The sequence below is a fragment of the Lupinus angustifolius genome, chromosome LG06, assembly GCF_001865875.1.
Source record: "Lupinus angustifolius cultivar Tanjil chromosome LG06, LupAngTanjil_v1.0, whole genome shotgun sequence".
In the NCBI taxonomy this organism is placed as follows: domain Eukaryota; kingdom Viridiplantae; phylum Streptophyta; class Magnoliopsida; order Fabales; family Fabaceae; genus Lupinus; species Lupinus angustifolius.
In genome coordinates this window covers 30,435,766-30,453,057 of record NC_032014.1, presented here as the reverse complement: position 1 = coordinate 30,453,057, position 17,292 = coordinate 30,435,766, and the positions used below count along the sequence as shown (strand labels likewise).

The following is a 17,292-nucleotide window of genomic DNA, read 5'->3' as shown; positions in this document are numbered from 1 at the left end:
CATTCTTCCTTTTTGTTGTGCTTACTATCTCAGATATGCAAATAGTATTGATTATAGATTATATGTTACATAGAAACGGTGCCCAATATAATAATTAAAGACCACTGAAACTAGACTCAAACTACTGTTGAGGAATTTGGGTGACCCACTGAGGATAACTTGGAAGCATCCACAACCACTGGTGTTTGTTCCAAACAACTCTTGGTGTTATCAGTAAAATTGCATTTTTAGTAACTATCACAGAATAGAATGGAAGTATGATTGCTTCACATGTTCCTAAAAGGTGGCAAAAAATGAGTTAGCTTGAATATAATAGGATGATAAAAAACTATGTAGATGCAAGTTGATGTGTGCATAAGTGTGTGTCTTACTGCCAAGGGTAATCATACTTCCATTCTCCTTCTTATAACATGAAACACAGTTAAATAAGAATGGATGTAGTAATTGCAATAAATATCTTATCAAATTTAACTAAATATTATTGTGAAAAGAATTAGTAACATAAAAATCTCCTACACAACTATTCATGTCTAATATGTGTCATGTCTATTATGATGTTTAAGGTTCACACAATCTATTTTCTTAATTTCCTTCCATCCAGAAATTCCAGACGTCAAAATAATTCCATGGTTCCTTTTTGTATAACTCCTATATTACTTGGTAAATAATAGTTTAATAAAAAGTTATCATAAGATTATTAGAGGTTAGAATTAAGAAGGTAGTTATATTAAATATTTAGTTAATTAGGTACCTTAAATATTTGGTTATAGGTATTTGTTGCTCCGCAAAAAGATATAGTTAGGTGCTGAAGTGGCAGTCGCTTACCATCAATATTTTTCATGCATGAAGTTTTAGAGAATTTTTCAGAGAAAAAATGGAATTCATCATGCTTAACAAATTTATGTCTTTTCCACTTTTTTGGGTTATTTGGAGTATATAATTATTTCTGTTAACAAATATTAGGAATTTAACATCTAATCTTTTGGAACTAGATTAACATATTATCGATATTCATTTTTCACTTTGAGAATATAATATTCAAACATATATTTTGGTTAAAGAAAATGATAAATTTGTATTCTTGTAGCTGGAGGGCAAAAAAGAAAAGCAAAATAATATGATGATTCTATATTATTATTATTCTTATGCTGGAGACAAATTATAAATATAAGAGTTTATTATTTAGGAATTGTTTATATAAAGATTTATATATAATTATTACATTATTTATCATTTATTTAAATTATTATTTTTTTGAAAAATTAATAATAATTAAATATTAATGGTGAAGAATTTTACGGTAGTATATAGAACTCATACACTAGTAGTATATCATCCACCATTTATATTTGGTCTTTTTAATTAAAAAAAGTAATACAAATAAATGATAGATAATACATTAATTGTGTATAAATCTTTATGTTGACAATGTATATTACACTTTTTTTTTTTTGTTGGATAAGCATAAAGTACTAAATAATACAAAATCCCTAAAAAAGTGTTAAATAATAACCCCAAATAATACCAAATTTTCATCATTATTCTTGTCCTCTTGTTCTTTCTCTCTTAATCCCATTTATTCACCTTTTCACTTTTAATTTCCCATTTTCCAAATCCTTCTTTAACTTTTCACTTTCAATTTTCCAAATCCTCTTTCTCTCTCTCTCTCTCTCTCTCTCTCTCTCTCCATTTCCATCCCTTCAACATGGCCAGAGGCGCTTCTCAATCTCAATCCACCGCTTCCGCCACAACCACCCGACCTGGTGTCATGGCTCCACGCGGCTCCGCTGCCGCCACCGCAGGCATGCGCCGTCGCCGTCTCGCCGCAGGAGGAACCACCGCCAACACCTCCGTCGGTACTGGAGGAGGAACCGGAGGCAGCAACATGCTTCGATTCTACACCGACGATGCACCGGGGCTGAAGATATCACCGACGGTGGTGCTGGTTATGAGCCTCTGCTTCATCGGATTTGTTACCACACTCCACGTGTTCGGAAAACTGTACCGCTACAAATCTGGTGATTCTGCATAATCGCATTGATTTTCGGATTAAGCACTTTATTTTCTCTTGCTTTGTAGCTTCTAATGTTACTTTGTTAATTTTTCACTTTCTAATTATGCCTGAAAAAACACTTTCAGATCTTTCTTTTCAATTTTTTTTTTGAAATTTCGCTTATCTCTCAACAATTAACATGTTTAATTGTTGATATTTTTTGTTATAAATTTCAGTGTCTTCTTTCATTATTCATTCTGAGCAAACAAGGATCATGATCAATTTCGCATGATAGTATTAGTAGCAACCAAATTCTTATTATTCTATGATAAATTAATAATTCAAAGTTTATTTTAATTAATAATAAAAAAAATGTGATCGAGACTATTGTTATGATGTAGCATCTCCATTCCATAGTATTAATAATTTAACGTAGACACATATTATAAGCTCAAGAAATCATTAATGATGTAATTTTTTTTTGTATTATAACGATATTTTTTCACATTTTGTTAAGGAACTAGTTCATTTTGAGATGTGTGGTTTTCTTTCCAATAAATGTCATTCTTAGGATGTAAAAGTTTAACGTAATTTAACTAAGATAATCATTTTAATCTACATAGGAAACTAAGTTGAAAAGAAATGAAGAGACATTGGTATCCATATTTAGGGACTATATATTGAAAAGAACTTGAAAAATAAAGGGTGAAAAAAATAAATAATAAAGATATGATTGAAAAATAAAGTATAAATGTATATTTTATTATTATCTACTTTATTAACTATAATCTATAATGTATTAGTGTATTTATTTTCATTGAAATTCTAATCATTATTGGTTTATTTTTATTGACATTTTTTTAAATAAAAGTAATGGATTTTGTCTCTATCAACAAATTCTTTTTCATATATATAATAATCCAGAATAATGTATATCATCATCTTATCTTATTTTACTCATATCCTTTCTTTCTTTATCATGGTAAATTGGTAATATGCTTTAAGGAATTTCACAATAGGCTAGTCTTATTATTCCTAGTGATGAACATTACAAGTCCCTTATGACCACCTCTTCTAATGAAATTATTTTATTCTTTTACCTACTATATATGCAAATTTGAGCTATATATACAAAACTTTGAACAACTAGGTGAAGACACCATATATGAGAACCTTACATAGTCTATTTTTTCATCATTTGAAATGGTGTAAGAGAACAAAATATAATTGTCTGTTATGTTGTAGTGTAAAAGCATTACATTGGTGTTCCATTTAACTGTACAAATAACACAACTCATGAGTTGTTAAATGATCATAATGAATCTTAAGTTGTAGCCCAAAAAACATGATAGGGGTTAAAGCATTCATGGTTATCTTATCCAATTCAATTTAAAGCTCAATTTTGTAGCTAAAAAATTATAAACTTTAATTTTTGTGTAATTATTTGATCCAAGAAATAACATAACTTAATTAACAAACATGAACTAAAAAATACAAAAAAAAATCACGATATAAGAAATCACAAAGTGAAACTTGAGCCATTGAATCAAACCCAACATATAAGAAATCAACCTTAAATCATGGCTCCAAGAACAAGAGGAATCCAAATTATATTGAAACTGAAGGAACCTGCTGAACTAGTATGAACAGGAACAACATCATCATCATTGTTACTTTTACTACCATCTTGTCTTTCATCTTCAGGTGACTTAGTTTTTGGTGATACTCCTTTGGCTGGTGAGGGTGCAAGAGCCTTAGGCTTAGGAAGAACAATGTCAAGTGGAAGAAGCACTTTGTTCACTTCATAAATACCTAGCTTGTTGTCTGCATACACCGTACCTGTTGAAACAAAACACACATTTGCTCCATAAACAATAGTAAGTCTTAGTTTCATCCTCAAAGCTCTCAAATTTCTATAAAGTTGCTCTTATTAAATGCCATCAACTTCATCCTACTTGTAATATTTTGAGAATAAATTAGGACTATAAAGTCTAAGTATTGAGTAGGACAAATTATACTAATACTTGTTAATTGTAATATTTTGAGAATAAATTAGGACTATAAAGTACAACTATTGAGCGGAACAAACTATAGTAATACTTATTTCTGAATAAATGTAGATCATATGTTCGATGTGTCCCTTAACTTTCATGTGTCTTTGTCTCGGACTAATGAATCCTTGTATGTGATCTCCATCAATCTCCAACTATAGAAGGGGATTACATGTCCTCATCTGGTGTCTCAAGTCAATGAAAAAACTACTTTCATTTAGTTTTTTTTCACCGACGGTGGTGCTGGTTATGAGCCTCTGCTTCATCGGATTTGTTACCACACTCCACGTGTTCGGAAAACTGTACCGCTACAAATCTGGTGATTCTGCATAATCGCATTGATTTTCGGATTAAGCACTTTATTTTCTCTTGCTTTGTAGCTTCTAATGTTACTTTGTTAATTTTTCACTTTCTAATTATGCCTGAAAAAACACTTTCAGATCTTTCTTTTCAATTTTTTTTTTGAAATTTCGCTTATCTCTCAACAATTAACATGTTTAATTGTTGATATTTTTTGTTATAAATTTCAGTGTCTTCTTTCATTATTCATTCTGAGCAAACAAGGATCATGATCAATTTCGCATGATAGTATTAGTAGCAACCAAATTCTTATTATTCTATGATAAATTAATAATTCAAAGTTTATTTTAATTAATAATAAAAAAAATGTGATCGAGACTATTGTTATGATGTAGCATCTCCATTCCATAGTATTAATAATTTAACGTAGACACATATTATAAGCTCAAGAAATCATTAATGATGTAATTTTTTTTTGTATTATAACGATATTTTTTCACATTTTGTTAAGGAACTAGTTCATTTTGAGATGTGTGGTTTTCTTTCCAATAAATGTCATTCTTAGGATGTAAAAGTTTAACGTAATTTAACTAAGATAATCATTTTAATCTACATAGGAAACTAAGTTGAAAAGAAATGAAGAGACATTGGTATCCATATTTAGGGACTATATATTGAAAAGAACTTGAAAAATAAAGGGTGAAAAAAATAAATAATAAAGATATGATTGAAAAATAAAGTATAAATGTATATTTTATTATTATCTACTTTATTAACTATAATCTATAATGTATTAGTGTATTTATTTTCATTGAAATTCTAATCATTATTGGTTTATTTTTATTGACATTTTTTTAAATAAAAGTAATGGATTTTGTCTCTATCAACAAATTCTTTTTCATATATATAATAATCCAGAATAATGTATATCATCATCTTATCTTATTTTACTCATATCCTTTCTTTCTTTATCATGGTAAATTGGTAATATGCTTTAAGGAATTTCACAATAGGCTAGTCTTATTATTCCTAGTGATGAACATTACAAGTCCCTTATGACCACCTCTTCTAATGAAATTATTTTATTCTTTTACCTACTATATATGCAAATTTGAGCTATATATACAAAACTTTGAACAACTAGGTGAAGACACCATATATGAGAACCTTACATAGTCTATTTTTTCATCATTTGAAATGGTGTAAGAGAACAAAATATAATTGTCTGTTATGTTGTAGTGTAAAAGCATTACATTGGTGTTCCATTTAACTGTACAAATAACACAACTCATGAGTTGTTAAATGATCATAATGAATCTTAAGTTGTAGCCCAAAAAACATGATAGGGGTTAAAGCATTCATGGTTATCTTATCCAATTCAATTTAAAGCTCAATTTTGTAGCTAAAAAATTATAAACTTTAATTTTTGTGTAATTATTTGATCCAAGAAATAACATAACTTAATTAACAAACATGAACTAAAAAATACAAAAAAAAATCACGATATAAGAAATCACAAAGTGAAACTTGAGCCATTGAATCAAACCCAACATATAAGAAATCAACCTTAAATCATGGCTCCAAGAACAAGAGGAATCCAAATTATATTGAAACTGAAGGAACCTGCTGAACTAGTATGAACAGGAACAACATCATCATCATTGTTACTTTTACTACCATCTTGTCTTTCATCTTCAGGTGACTTAGTTTTTGGTGATACTCCTTTGGCTGGTGAGGGTGCAAGAGCCTTAGGCTTAGGAAGAACAATGTCAAGTGGAAGAAGCACTTTGTTCACTTCATAAATACCTAGCTTGTTGTCTGCATACACCGTACCTGTTGAAACAAAACACACATTTGCTCCATAAACAATAGTAAGTCTTAGTTTCATCCTCAAAGCTCTCAAATTTCTATAAAGTTGCTCTTATTAAATGCCATCAACTTCATCCTACTTGTAATATTTTGAGAATAAATTAGGACTATAAAGTACAACTATTGAGCGGAACAAACTATAGTAATACTTATTTCTGAATAAATGTAGATCATATGTTCGATGTGTCCCTTAACTTTCATGTGTCTTTGTCTCGGACTAATGAATCCTTGTATGTGATCTCCATCAATCTCCAACTATAGAAGGGGATTACATGTCCTCATCTGGTGTCTCAAGTCAATGAAAAAACTACTTTCATTTAGTTTTTTTTTTATAAAAACAGAAATTAATATTTTAATATTATTTCGTGAAATTTGATTGCTTCGGAATATGAAAACAGAAAAATTATGGAATATATTATCGTTATCCCCCAATTATATCTATTATTATATATGTCCTATTTTACTATCTCAAGATAGACTGTTTTGAGTATTGGAACCATAATTTTAGGATCATTACATGGTGACTCACCCACTACTTAAATAAATATGCATGAGTAAAAAATATTGTGAACCTAACATTACATGAATGTGCTGATAAATGAATATGCATTACATGAATATTAAGTAACTAAGTGAATGCATCATAAATAAGATTTACTTTCCATCACCTATAACGGTGGCGTTAACGGCGCCGCTGGTCATGCTCACTTGGCTGCCACCATAAGTGGTGACGTTCAACTGAAGCCTCTTAGCATCATCACCAGCCTGGGTCTGAACCGGGTTAGTAAGAGTATCAAAGTTAGAGATAGAAATGAAGGAAGAAAGAGTATGGAACTGTAACAGTTCCACTTTCTGTCTGTCATTGAGAGAGTTTAGAAACCCTTCTTTGAGTTTTGAGAATGCACTGTCTTCTGGTGCAAAAATGGTTAAGCCACCTGACCCTGAAGTAATGAGTTGTGAGTTGAGTTGGTTGATTAGTTGGGTTGTTTTTAGAAGACGGGTGAGAATGGAAAATCTCTTGGCTTTTTTGAGAATTAGGGTTATGTCAATGGTGGGTGTTTTTGTGATGGAAGGTGTAGGGGATCCATTTTTTGGTGTGGGGACTAGGGGTATGGTGTTTAGTCCCGGTGCTGCGGCCGGGGCAGTCACCGGTAGTGGTGGTGGTGATGATGATGATGGAGACTTAAGTGGTGATAGAAGCTGAGCTGATGTTGTTGTTGTGGTAGAGAAGAATGTGAGTAGTAGTGTAAGTGAGGTAGAGATGATGAGAAACTCTTGCATCATCATGATTTCAGTGTTTGAAGAGAAACCCTTTGAAATGTAGAATAATGCTGAAATGTTGTTTTGTAAATTGGACACTTGAATTGAGAGATCCTTGCTTTGATGTGAGTAAAAGAAACTGAAGGTGCTTCATTTTATATTGAGGTTGGAACAGAAAAATAATTGATGTATAGATAGTATAGTTTAGTTAGAAAATTGATTTGTTCAGAAAATAGTTTTGCCTTAACTATCATGTAAAGGTGGTGGATCATAAAATTTATGGTTAAGGTTGGCACAGCAATTTTTGATAGCTATAAGAGGGACAACTCAAAAGTATGAGAGGAAACATTGCATGCACCAATAAATATCCTTTATCATATGGGTAAGAAATTAATCCATTTTGGGTTATATGACTGTCACTCTCGATAAATATCACTCCTAGAAATCGAAAATTTAACATTTTAGTCTTTTTGAGATTTAGCGGAGCCGTACACTACTATATATATATATATGTGTATATATGAAATGTAATTTTGAAAGGTGGTGATTATAAATAGGTTGAGTATTTACATCAATAAGGAGGAAATGATATTAACAGATGTTTAGTATATGATTAAGGAACTGATTAGGATCCTAGCTAGTTGAGACAATGAAACCTGCACCACATTCTATTATCTCTTCATTCTTATTTATTTGTATCTAAAAACAAAGTCTATCATTATTAGAATTATTTGAAAAGGATTGAGCCTATAATATATGACTTATTATATCTCATCCATTTCTTATCACTTAATTAAGTCCAAGCGACAGACATTTATTTACTCTGCAGCTTCACTATTAAGTGATCAAAACATCAAATAATAGAACTTTGCTTCAAAACACATTTCTTCACATCAGGGATATATGATAGAATAGGAATTAGGAATTATGTATTAAAAAGAAGAAAAAACAATACAAGACCAATTATAATCTATGGTATTCAAATAATATAATATAAGCTACGTCAACATATTTATGATTAATATTATCAAACATATATATAACAAGATCAAACATATGTTTTTATCTCTTAATTTGTGCTTATCATTATTTTATGAAGTATTAAATCATTAACTATGATGATTACTGAGTGAGGTTCCACAAACTTTAACTTGTAGATTACATTCCCATTTACTTTTCTAATAAATATGTTTTAGGTTTTTTAATAAATAAACAATTAGTCTTACCAAACAGTGTGTGCCCTAAAAACACCTTATGTTTTAAATTTATTATCTTCCAAAATAAAATTACATCTTTTATTTCCTAAACACATTGGTTAACATTCTCCCTAAATAATTAGCTGATGATAAACATATTTAGGGGATAAAATAAGTATCTTGTTTTTCCAAATTTGTAGTGGATGCATTGCCAAAATAATGGGGGAATGTGTGATGACAATAAAGAAAAACATGCATGAGGTGCATTTGGGACTCTTAAGCCTTAAAGTTAAGGCCTAACGAACTAGTACTAGTATGAATATGGTAATATGATACTTGCATGGAGGGACAAACCCAGAGCCATCTAGTTGTGAAGGTAATAACTCCCACTAAGTTCTAAATTTTTGTAAAGGAAATGAATGAATCAAAAGGTTTAACTCTTTCACAAGACTATCCTCCACCTTCATTTTCACCTTCATATCCTGACCGACCGATCTGTTTACGAGTTGGTTTTTACATGAAAATGAAGAGAAATAAAAGTTTGAATCATTTTATAAATATATTTAAGGAATACGATAGTTTTTCCCTTCTCTCTATTACTTTTCAAAAACCAAGATGCAAATAGACTTAGTCTCCTTTGAGGATAACAAGATACAAGATGTATACTCACAACACATTCATGCATCTAATTCTGCTCACACATCTTATTCTGCTCTCTCTGCCTTTCACTCTCTTTAACCTGTCCCTTTTCAACCAAAAACTCTCAATCACATACCCATCTCAAATGATACAACACCTTAATCAACAATATGTACGTTCAGCAATCACAATTAACCAAACCATTTGATGCAAATCTTTGTCACAAGCCTCAATAAAAGCCTCATTTCCTCATTTCTCCAATGCATCAAACAAGTAACAAACATTCATTACATCACAATTGCAATTCATATCACTTCTGTTCAAACCAAAAGCAACAACAATGATGATGAGCCAAACTCTCTTATTCATCTCATTAACACTACTAATCCTTCCTCTCTTCTTTTCCACCACCACTTTAGCAGCCCTATCTCCACTTGGTGCACCACTGCAACCAACCCCTGCCCCTACCCCACCAACTGCAGCCCCAACAAAACCATTAGTCCCAACATCACCTGGAGACAACTCTCCAGACACCACCGCGACCACTAGCAGCGACATCGTTGGAATATTAAGGAAGGCTAACTCCTTCAACATCTTCGTTCGCCTCTTGAAAACAACACAACTCATCAATCAACTCAATTCGCAGCTTATAACCATAAAATCTGGCGGCTTAACCATTCTTGCACCCGATGACAGCGCCTTCTCAGAACTCAAACCAGGGTTCCTCAACACACTCTCTGATACACAAAAACAAGAGCTCCTTCAGTTCCACGTGATCACTGACTATGTCTCTAGCTCAAATTTTGATACTCTAACCAACCCTGTAAGAACACTTGCGGGAACTAAACCTGGAAAAGTTGAATTGAACGTGATTAGTTATGGTGGTAGTGTGAATATCTCAACTGGAGAAGTTAACACTACCATCAATGGCATCATATATACAGATAAGCATCTTGCTATATATAAGGTTGGTAAGGTGCTTCTTCCTTTGGAATTTTTCCCTAGTAAGATTGCAAAGGCTCCAACTCTAGCACCAGCACCTGCTATTGATGCCGCAGCAAAGGCACCTAAACCCGATAAAGAGAAGCCATCATCATCAGAAAATTCTTCGCAATCATCACAGGTTGTTCCCACTGAGACCTCTGGCGCAATCAGCATGTGTGGAACATTGGTGTCCCTTGTTCTTGGAGTTGTTTTTGTTGCAGTATTGACAACATGAACCTAACTATTATTATGATACATTAATATTGAAGAGTGTTGTGAAAAGAGAGAAAGGAGGGGATATTATCTGAGTGGTTTATTACAGCATTATGCGCATTATATATGGGATCTCTGTATCTCAATATGAATTATCTTTGTATCTTTATGAATTTATTCCAATAAACAAGTGTCATGTTATGTTTGCTTCTAATGCATATTTTGTTGTTTGTCTTGTGACAAGTAAGAAAATCAAGTAGAGTGTTTTAAACATGGATATTTTTTAAGCATACTTCACTGGCTCGAGTAGATGTTATATTATTTTTCTCCTTCATGCTGTATAATGGAGAATGATTATTGACTACTACTAGTGATAAAATTGATGCATTTAGCAGCCAGTTCACAAGGCTCCCACTTAGTAGAGTCCGAAGAGGATAGATTTACAAAACTTTGCCCCGAGAGATTGTTTCTGGAAATTAGACATGTGACATTATGATCACTAAGCACCAACCTTAAAGTTGCATCAAGTTCACCCTCCAAAAAATGGCAGTCAAGTGTACAAAGCTCCCAATTAATAGGGTCTGGAAAGGGTAAACTTACACACACCCTTACCACTTTCAAATTTTTTAGGGCTAAGTAATTAAACATATGGTTTGGAGATTAAATGATGATATGCTTCTATAATATTGAGGAAATAGAAGCTATGTCTATCATATAATCATTGACTCAACAGAATTTGTTCTTCAATTGTTTCATCTACTCTTTAACCTTCCATGTTAGATTTTTTATATTTTGAATTTAGATCCTTGTCTACATAAGAATTAGTATCTTACTATACATTCTATGAGTGGGAACTTAAGGGCATTAACTATTTTCGAATAAGTTGGTTTATGAGAGGATAATAGCAGTATCTTCAGCTACCATCCTCTACAGTCAAGGTACTGAAAAAAGCCTCTATTTCTTCTAGGAGCCTCTTCTTAGTTGCAGTGTCCTTATCTAAATTCGTCTCTGATGATATTAAATCAATGAGATAACTACAAATCTCTCCCAGATCATATGGTGTAGTGTGGACCTTCTTTATTGGATCATTTCGGAGACCCTCTTGAGCATTGTTAGTATATATACACTTTCTGCATTCCTGTAAAAATCAATAGTGGCATACATAACTATGCAACCAATATTATGTAAACCTGGATGAAGCTAAGAATAAAGAGGAAACCTAAAAGAAGACAAAGGGAGGGAGTTACCTGGAGCATTACATTTATAGTTGCAATTTGCTCGGAACTTAAGAAGTCAGATTTCAGTAGTTCACGAAATAAAACCAGAATTTCGGAACTCAAATCAGTAGCAGCAACGTTGTGCAGTATGCCAGATATGCATGAATGGGTAAACACAGATCTCATCCACTGAGGTATTTTATGCAGTTTCAGCAATGCAATAGCTACATGTATTGCAGGCCTTTGGCTGTTAATGAATGATTGTGATGCTAAAGTCGGGGTTGCCAAAGATACTGTCATCTCCTCCATGATCAATCTACACCAGCTGCTCCTTCCTATTAGATTTGTTTCCTTTGCCACCTTTTCCCATCCGATAAGTATTGACAGACAGAGGGCACAATTTGTAGCCACTCTCAGGTCACTGTAAAAAACTAGACCTTCCAATACACTCATTATAGACCTTAAATACCGAACGGTACATTTCAACTCTTCATGTTTACTGTTGATTTGATATGATATTCTGTTAAACAGCTCTAAAAGGCTATAGGAAGCAATAAGCTTGATGACGGGAGAACCAAAATGTAGAAGTCTGCATAGGTCATCGCAACTGATGCTAATGAAAGCTAGCGGCTCTGCTGGATTCTTTGACACAAGGAAGTTTTGCCAGTCCACAAATCCAGGAAGGATAGCATGCAAACTAGAACAAGAATTTTAGCATGAACAACCTTAGACTTCTTTATTTTAGGGCAAAGCATCACGGGTCAAAAATGCAATAGTTTAAAGTTAGAATCTAAAAACTAATTTGAAAAAAATGTAAGTTATCCTTTTATTTTTTTACTGCTGTGAACCGGCATACCTTTTAATAGCGAAGTAATCAAGCAAAAGAACAAATATTAAAGGTTTCGCGGTGTTTGTTCCTTCATCATGGTCAACCAAAACAGGTCCGGCTGAAGTAACTGCACAGACTGTAGTGTTGACCACAGAGACTAAAGAAGCATTAAAAAGAATTTGCTTTGAAGCCTCTTCAAGTGCAGTACTGATGGAGAGATGCAATATCAAGGAAAGAATGCCAATAACGAAGAGAAATTCATGACTTGAGTTATCCATATTTTTGTGCGAAATAGAGTAATCCATCATCTGCAGAAGCAATATCATGCTGTTAGAATAATCATTGACCAAATTCTTGTGTTTTCTAATAAGTTTTGGGACAGTAGCTAAGTTACAGAGTAACTGCATAATCCCTAACAGCTTTATATGCAAAATTAACATTGTAGTGGAAGTTCAGTTACTCACACCTTCATGGTCACTGTAACCCAACTCTGATCAGCAGAAAGTGTTTCAGGATGCACTGAACTCAAAATGTTAAAGACTAAAACCAAGATGGACATAAAATTCATCTTTGAGAAGGGGTTACTCGAATAACACCAAGTCCTGATTGCTGTCGCTATTCCATGCAAACACAATTGTTCTGAAGCAGCTGGACAGATACTAACCATCATTGCCATGTGATTCAGAACAGAAATTGTGTCATGTTCCTGGTCTTCATTCTTGAAGAGCTGTTCCAATAAGCATACGAAAATTCTAGCTCCATAGTTATCTTCAGAGGATACTAACTCTGCAAGTGTCCGATCATTTACAGTTTGAAAATTATTTCCAAGAGTTATGTCTGTCCCTTCTAAGTTAGAGCTTCTGCAGAATTTCAACATCTGATGACACAATGAATTGGTTATAGTCTCTTGTTGGAACAACCATTTCAATGATACTGTGTGAATTCTTGCAGAAAGCAAGTCCCATTCATCATTGTTTATGAGGTGGAATATAATCTCCTCAGCTTCACGACTGTAGTGAAACTGGTAATCCATCTGGCCAAGACCCCTTAACAAACTGTAAAGATTCACCAGTTGTGTTACTTTCAAAGTATCAGTAGTCTGATATTGAAAATCGCTGCTATTAAGAAGAATGTATTGTTCAAGAGAAGCTAAAACCAACTTCTCATCTGCAAGTCTGGTAATGAAAGCCAGAAAAAATGTTAGCCAAAATAGATATTGATGAATTGTCAATCAGAAGAATGGAGAAAAAAGGATTTAGAAGTTTAACTACCTTTCATCATATAGTGAACTGGTGTACATAATCAGCAAAACAGAAGACTGACAAGGAAGCAAGTCTAAACTGTTAGGACTCCTTTGCCCAAGTACAAAGAGTAAATCTCCAGGATCAGTAGGAAGGTGTAAAGCAGCATCTCTAATTGATTTTCCAGAGTCCTTTCCCAGGAGAGAATCCATGAGTGAGCTGAGTAACAAATATATTCTGTATTTCATCCTATCTCCTGTAAACAAGCCCAGACATCCATATGAGAAACTGAACCAATGGGATGAAATCAGTGTCTCTGCAAAATTAGTACTGGATTGCAGAAGCAGTATCGAATGGAAAGTTTCCAGCAAACCAAGTACAATTTCCTCTTCCATTTCATTGATGCCTGTTACAAGCCAAGGAAGCAAATGTGTTCTGCATATATCTAGAATGCAGCTTCTAAGTTCCAGTTTACTAGAGTCAGTAGAGTTTCCATCATGACTGTATACATATGCCTCTTTAAGTAGGTATAAGCATTGCAAAACTTGGTTAATATTTCTTTCAGAGGCATAGAGACAAGCTGAAGTGGCATGTTTCATCACTTCCTCAATTGACTTTGACAGATCAAGAGCTCCATTACAAGATGGAGATCTTATGAGAGCCGCAATGATTGAGCAGGCTATTATGAACGTCTCCGGAAGCATACCCATCTCCCCGTCAGAATACTTTCTAAGCATTCTTGTCAAAACAAGAACTAGTTCCTCCAGTTGAGAAGTTGATACAGTTCCAGGGCACTTAGAAACACATTCATAAATGAGCTTCAGTGTCTCGCATTGGACTGGATGAAAAGGAACTTCAGCCACATAACGTAGAACTGAAATGAGAGTTGAAAACCCAACCACAAGCCTTAGTCTAAAGGCTTCCTCAGCAATTGATAAAAGGTCTAGCACCTGAAGGCACATCTTGACTGCAGGATCTTTATACCCTGCTAATTAAAATAGAACAATTAGCAAGCCACCAAGGTGTAGCACAGTAGCAGTAAGGTCAACATCAAGTTTGCATCAGAAAATGGAAATAGATGTGCAGATAACAACTACCGATTTCATTTAATCAGCAATGAATCCAATTCCAAACTAAGGAAACCATATTCGTTTTATATCACGGCAAATTATGAGGCTATAAAGTAGGCAAAGAACTCTACATACCTACATCAATGTTTTTCTAAGCAGGGTGAAAAACAGTAGTGTTTGCCAATTTCAGTACAGAGTCCTTACCTGACAGTCTTACTATTTCAAACACATAATCTGCTATGTTTTCTTCCACCATGACTCGAATATGACTGTCTGAAGTTCCTTCTGAAGACAAATAATGAAAGAGAAAATCTAGAGCACCAATTTGGACTTCACTTTCCGAAGAAAGCAGTGGACCTTTGATGGCTTCAGCCAACAGATTAACCAGCAACCCCTTGGTTCCATCCTCGAATTCTTGAGAGTGAACTCCTCCAGAGGACAACATATAAGCGTCATATTCACATGCTTCCCTGAGCAAATGCCTTCGAGCCAGCATAGTCAAAAGTGCTAACCAATAATGATGGAAACTGTTAATGAAGAAAACAAGACAAGAATAAAAATTATGTAAACTATGGTATCTTACCATTACTGAAGTATATTCCATAACCTATAGCTACAACATCTAACTGACCTTTAATTACTTGTTCATTTTTATTGATATAACACGTGCTATACTTTTATCAGAAAATAGCATTGTTAGTACCTAGAGAACAACATCTAAGTTTTGTTAAAAAAAATGAAAAATTGATGACAGACCAATACAATTAGAGCGAACATCATCATTTTGGGTCTTCATGAGAACATCTCCCAACAGGTACAGGAGCTTTGGACAAAATGGAATCAAAATATCACTCCCATCTCCTTCTGCTGATATACTCTGAAGAATAGAAACTTTGTAAAGGACGAAAAGGATTTCCCCTCGAATCTCCTCGCTGCACTGATAAAATAGAGGACTAAATAATGTCTGAAATAAATTTGGAATTCAACAGCATACAATACATTTTTCATTTACCTAGGCAATTGAAGGCCAGTCACGAGAATGGAAATGAGGCTATACATATCTTTGATGTGTGCATAGAGGTCACCCTTATCGCAATTCAGAAGAACCCCAAGGCAGTGAATCTGTACATTCAAAAGCATCACAACAATGCAAACAGTGCATAAAAAATTTCGAAGCCTCAGCCAACCTCACATAGTGGAATAAAGGCTTAGATGTTGTAGTTATATCGCAAATTATGTTTTTTCTAGTATAAGGGAATAGCTTTCTTGTTCAACAAGGATCCGAGGGACAGTAAATAATCCACCTACGAGAAAGTAACACCCTTATATATATTTTATTAAATTGATGTATATGATTTCACACACATCCTTTCTGTGTGAGCTTAACTTATCACTACCAGAATGTTTCCAAAATTTGAACATATAGTAACTAAGTAACAAAGGAGTGACAATTATTTTTTGGTACTAACAAGGGTATCCCTTCACTCTACAGATAAGAAATTCTCAAGAATTAACAAAGCAATGACAATTACTTTCGGGTTGTATGGATGTAACTCCAACAAATGTCGCTCTCAGTAATTAAATCTTTAATCATTTGGTCATCTTGGAAATCTAACAGACTCTTACATCACCAAATACCAACGTATTAGTGTATTTGTTTTATACATTATCACTTTATCATCCGGATTTCATATTTAACATATAGTGATTATATATAATTTTGTTAAGTTGCATAGATATTACACTCTTCATTGATTGACATCTACAGATTCTTACATCATAGATGAACGTCTTGACTAGTTAACAATATGAAAAGTGAAATTAACATTTGGTTACATATATATGTATACCATGTGCAACTGGCGGGAACTCCAAGCTAAATCAGCAGAAGAGATAAGAGCCGAAACCCTATCCACAAATTCATGACAAACAGAATCATTAAGAGCAGAATCAGATAGAACCCGAACGAGATCCACAACCTGCACCGCAATAGGTTCATCATCGAAGCACGAGAGCGCTGAGACGAGAGGAGAAACGAGAAAATGAGGATGAAATGTAAAGAGAGATTGAAGGAATGAAGAGTGTGAGAGAGATCGAGAGAGTTGAGAAAGAGCGTAAGAAACGTGAAGAGTTGGAGAGAGAGGGTTTGAGATGAGGTTGGAGAAACAGTGGAGGCAGATTGAACCACCGTGATGTGTTTCGAGGTTGAAAGAAGAACGGTGGCCTTGAGAACACGGTGGTTGTGGTGGATCCGAGAAGGAAACGTCGTCGTTTTCGTTGAGATCTGGATAATGAGAAGAATCGATGCTCGTGTACATTTTTTGAAATTTGACGAAGAATAAGAGGGAATGAATTATAGAAGAAGAGCTTTTAAATTTTCTCTCGTTTTGGCGCCAATTTTATTTCTTATTCAGCTTTTTCTGTATATTG

The 17,292-nt window shown here is 33.6% G+C and overlaps 4 protein-coding genes across 7 annotated transcripts; 2 read left to right on the top strand and 2 right to left on the bottom strand.

Moving 5' to 3' along the window:
• On the top strand, nucleotides 1,616-2,153 carry LOC109351040 (protein transport protein Sec61 subunit beta-like). Of its 2 annotated transcripts, none has more exons than XM_019592355.1 (2): nucleotides 1,616-1,656; nucleotides 1,698-2,153. In XM_019592355.1, exon 2 carries the CDS (start codon nucleotides 1,706-1,708, stop codon nucleotides 2,030-2,032), a length of 327 nt encoding a protein of 108 aa, XP_019447900.1. In that variant the 5' UTR covers nucleotides 1,616-1,656; nucleotides 1,698-1,705; the 3' UTR covers nucleotides 2,033-2,153. The 2 variants fall into 2 exon arrangements, with proteins under 2 accessions (XP_019447900.1, XP_019447899.1); XM_019592354.1 differs by having other exon boundaries at nucleotides 1,645-1,662; nucleotides 1,697-2,153.
• Nucleotides 3,567-7,595, bottom strand: LOC109350606 (fasciclin-like arabinogalactan protein 12). Its single transcript, XM_019591832.1, has 3 exons — nucleotides 6,882-7,595; nucleotides 5,968-6,177; nucleotides 3,567-3,832 (listed from the first exon to the last, which is right to left on the bottom strand). The coding sequence occupies exons 1-3, from the start codon at nucleotides 7,498-7,500 to the stop codon at nucleotides 3,567-3,569; spliced, it is 1,095 nt and encodes a 364-aa protein (XP_019447377.1). The 5' UTR covers nucleotides 7,501-7,595.
• Nucleotides 9,429-10,718, top strand: LOC109351039 (fasciclin-like arabinogalactan protein 12). The gene has a single exon (XM_019592353.1). It carries the CDS (start codon nucleotides 9,649-9,651, stop codon nucleotides 10,525-10,527), a length of 879 nt encoding a protein of 292 aa, XP_019447898.1. The 5' UTR covers nucleotides 9,429-9,648; the 3' UTR covers nucleotides 10,528-10,718.
• On the bottom strand, nucleotides 11,127-17,199 carry LOC109351038 (protein PRD1-like). Of its 3 annotated transcripts, XM_019592350.1 has the most exons (9): nucleotides 16,713-17,199; nucleotides 15,875-15,984; nucleotides 15,619-15,794; nucleotides 15,067-15,369; nucleotides 13,823-14,777; nucleotides 13,018-13,726; nucleotides 12,579-12,859; nucleotides 11,753-12,419; nucleotides 11,127-11,643 (listed from the first exon to the last, which is right to left on the bottom strand). In XM_019592350.1, the coding sequence occupies exons 1-9, from the start codon at nucleotides 17,178-17,180 to the stop codon at nucleotides 11,419-11,421; spliced, it is 3,894 nt and encodes a 1,297-aa protein (XP_019447895.1). In that variant the 5' UTR covers nucleotides 17,181-17,199; the 3' UTR covers nucleotides 11,127-11,418. The 3 variants fall into 3 exon arrangements, with proteins under 3 accessions (XP_019447895.1, XP_019447897.1, XP_019447896.1); XM_019592352.1 differs by lacking the exon at nucleotides 16,713-17,199 and having other exon boundaries at nucleotides 11,128-11,643; nucleotides 15,067-15,389; nucleotides 15,619-15,799; nucleotides 15,875-15,980; XM_019592351.1 differs by lacking the exon at nucleotides 16,713-17,199 and having other exon boundaries at nucleotides 11,128-11,643; nucleotides 15,619-15,799; nucleotides 15,875-15,980.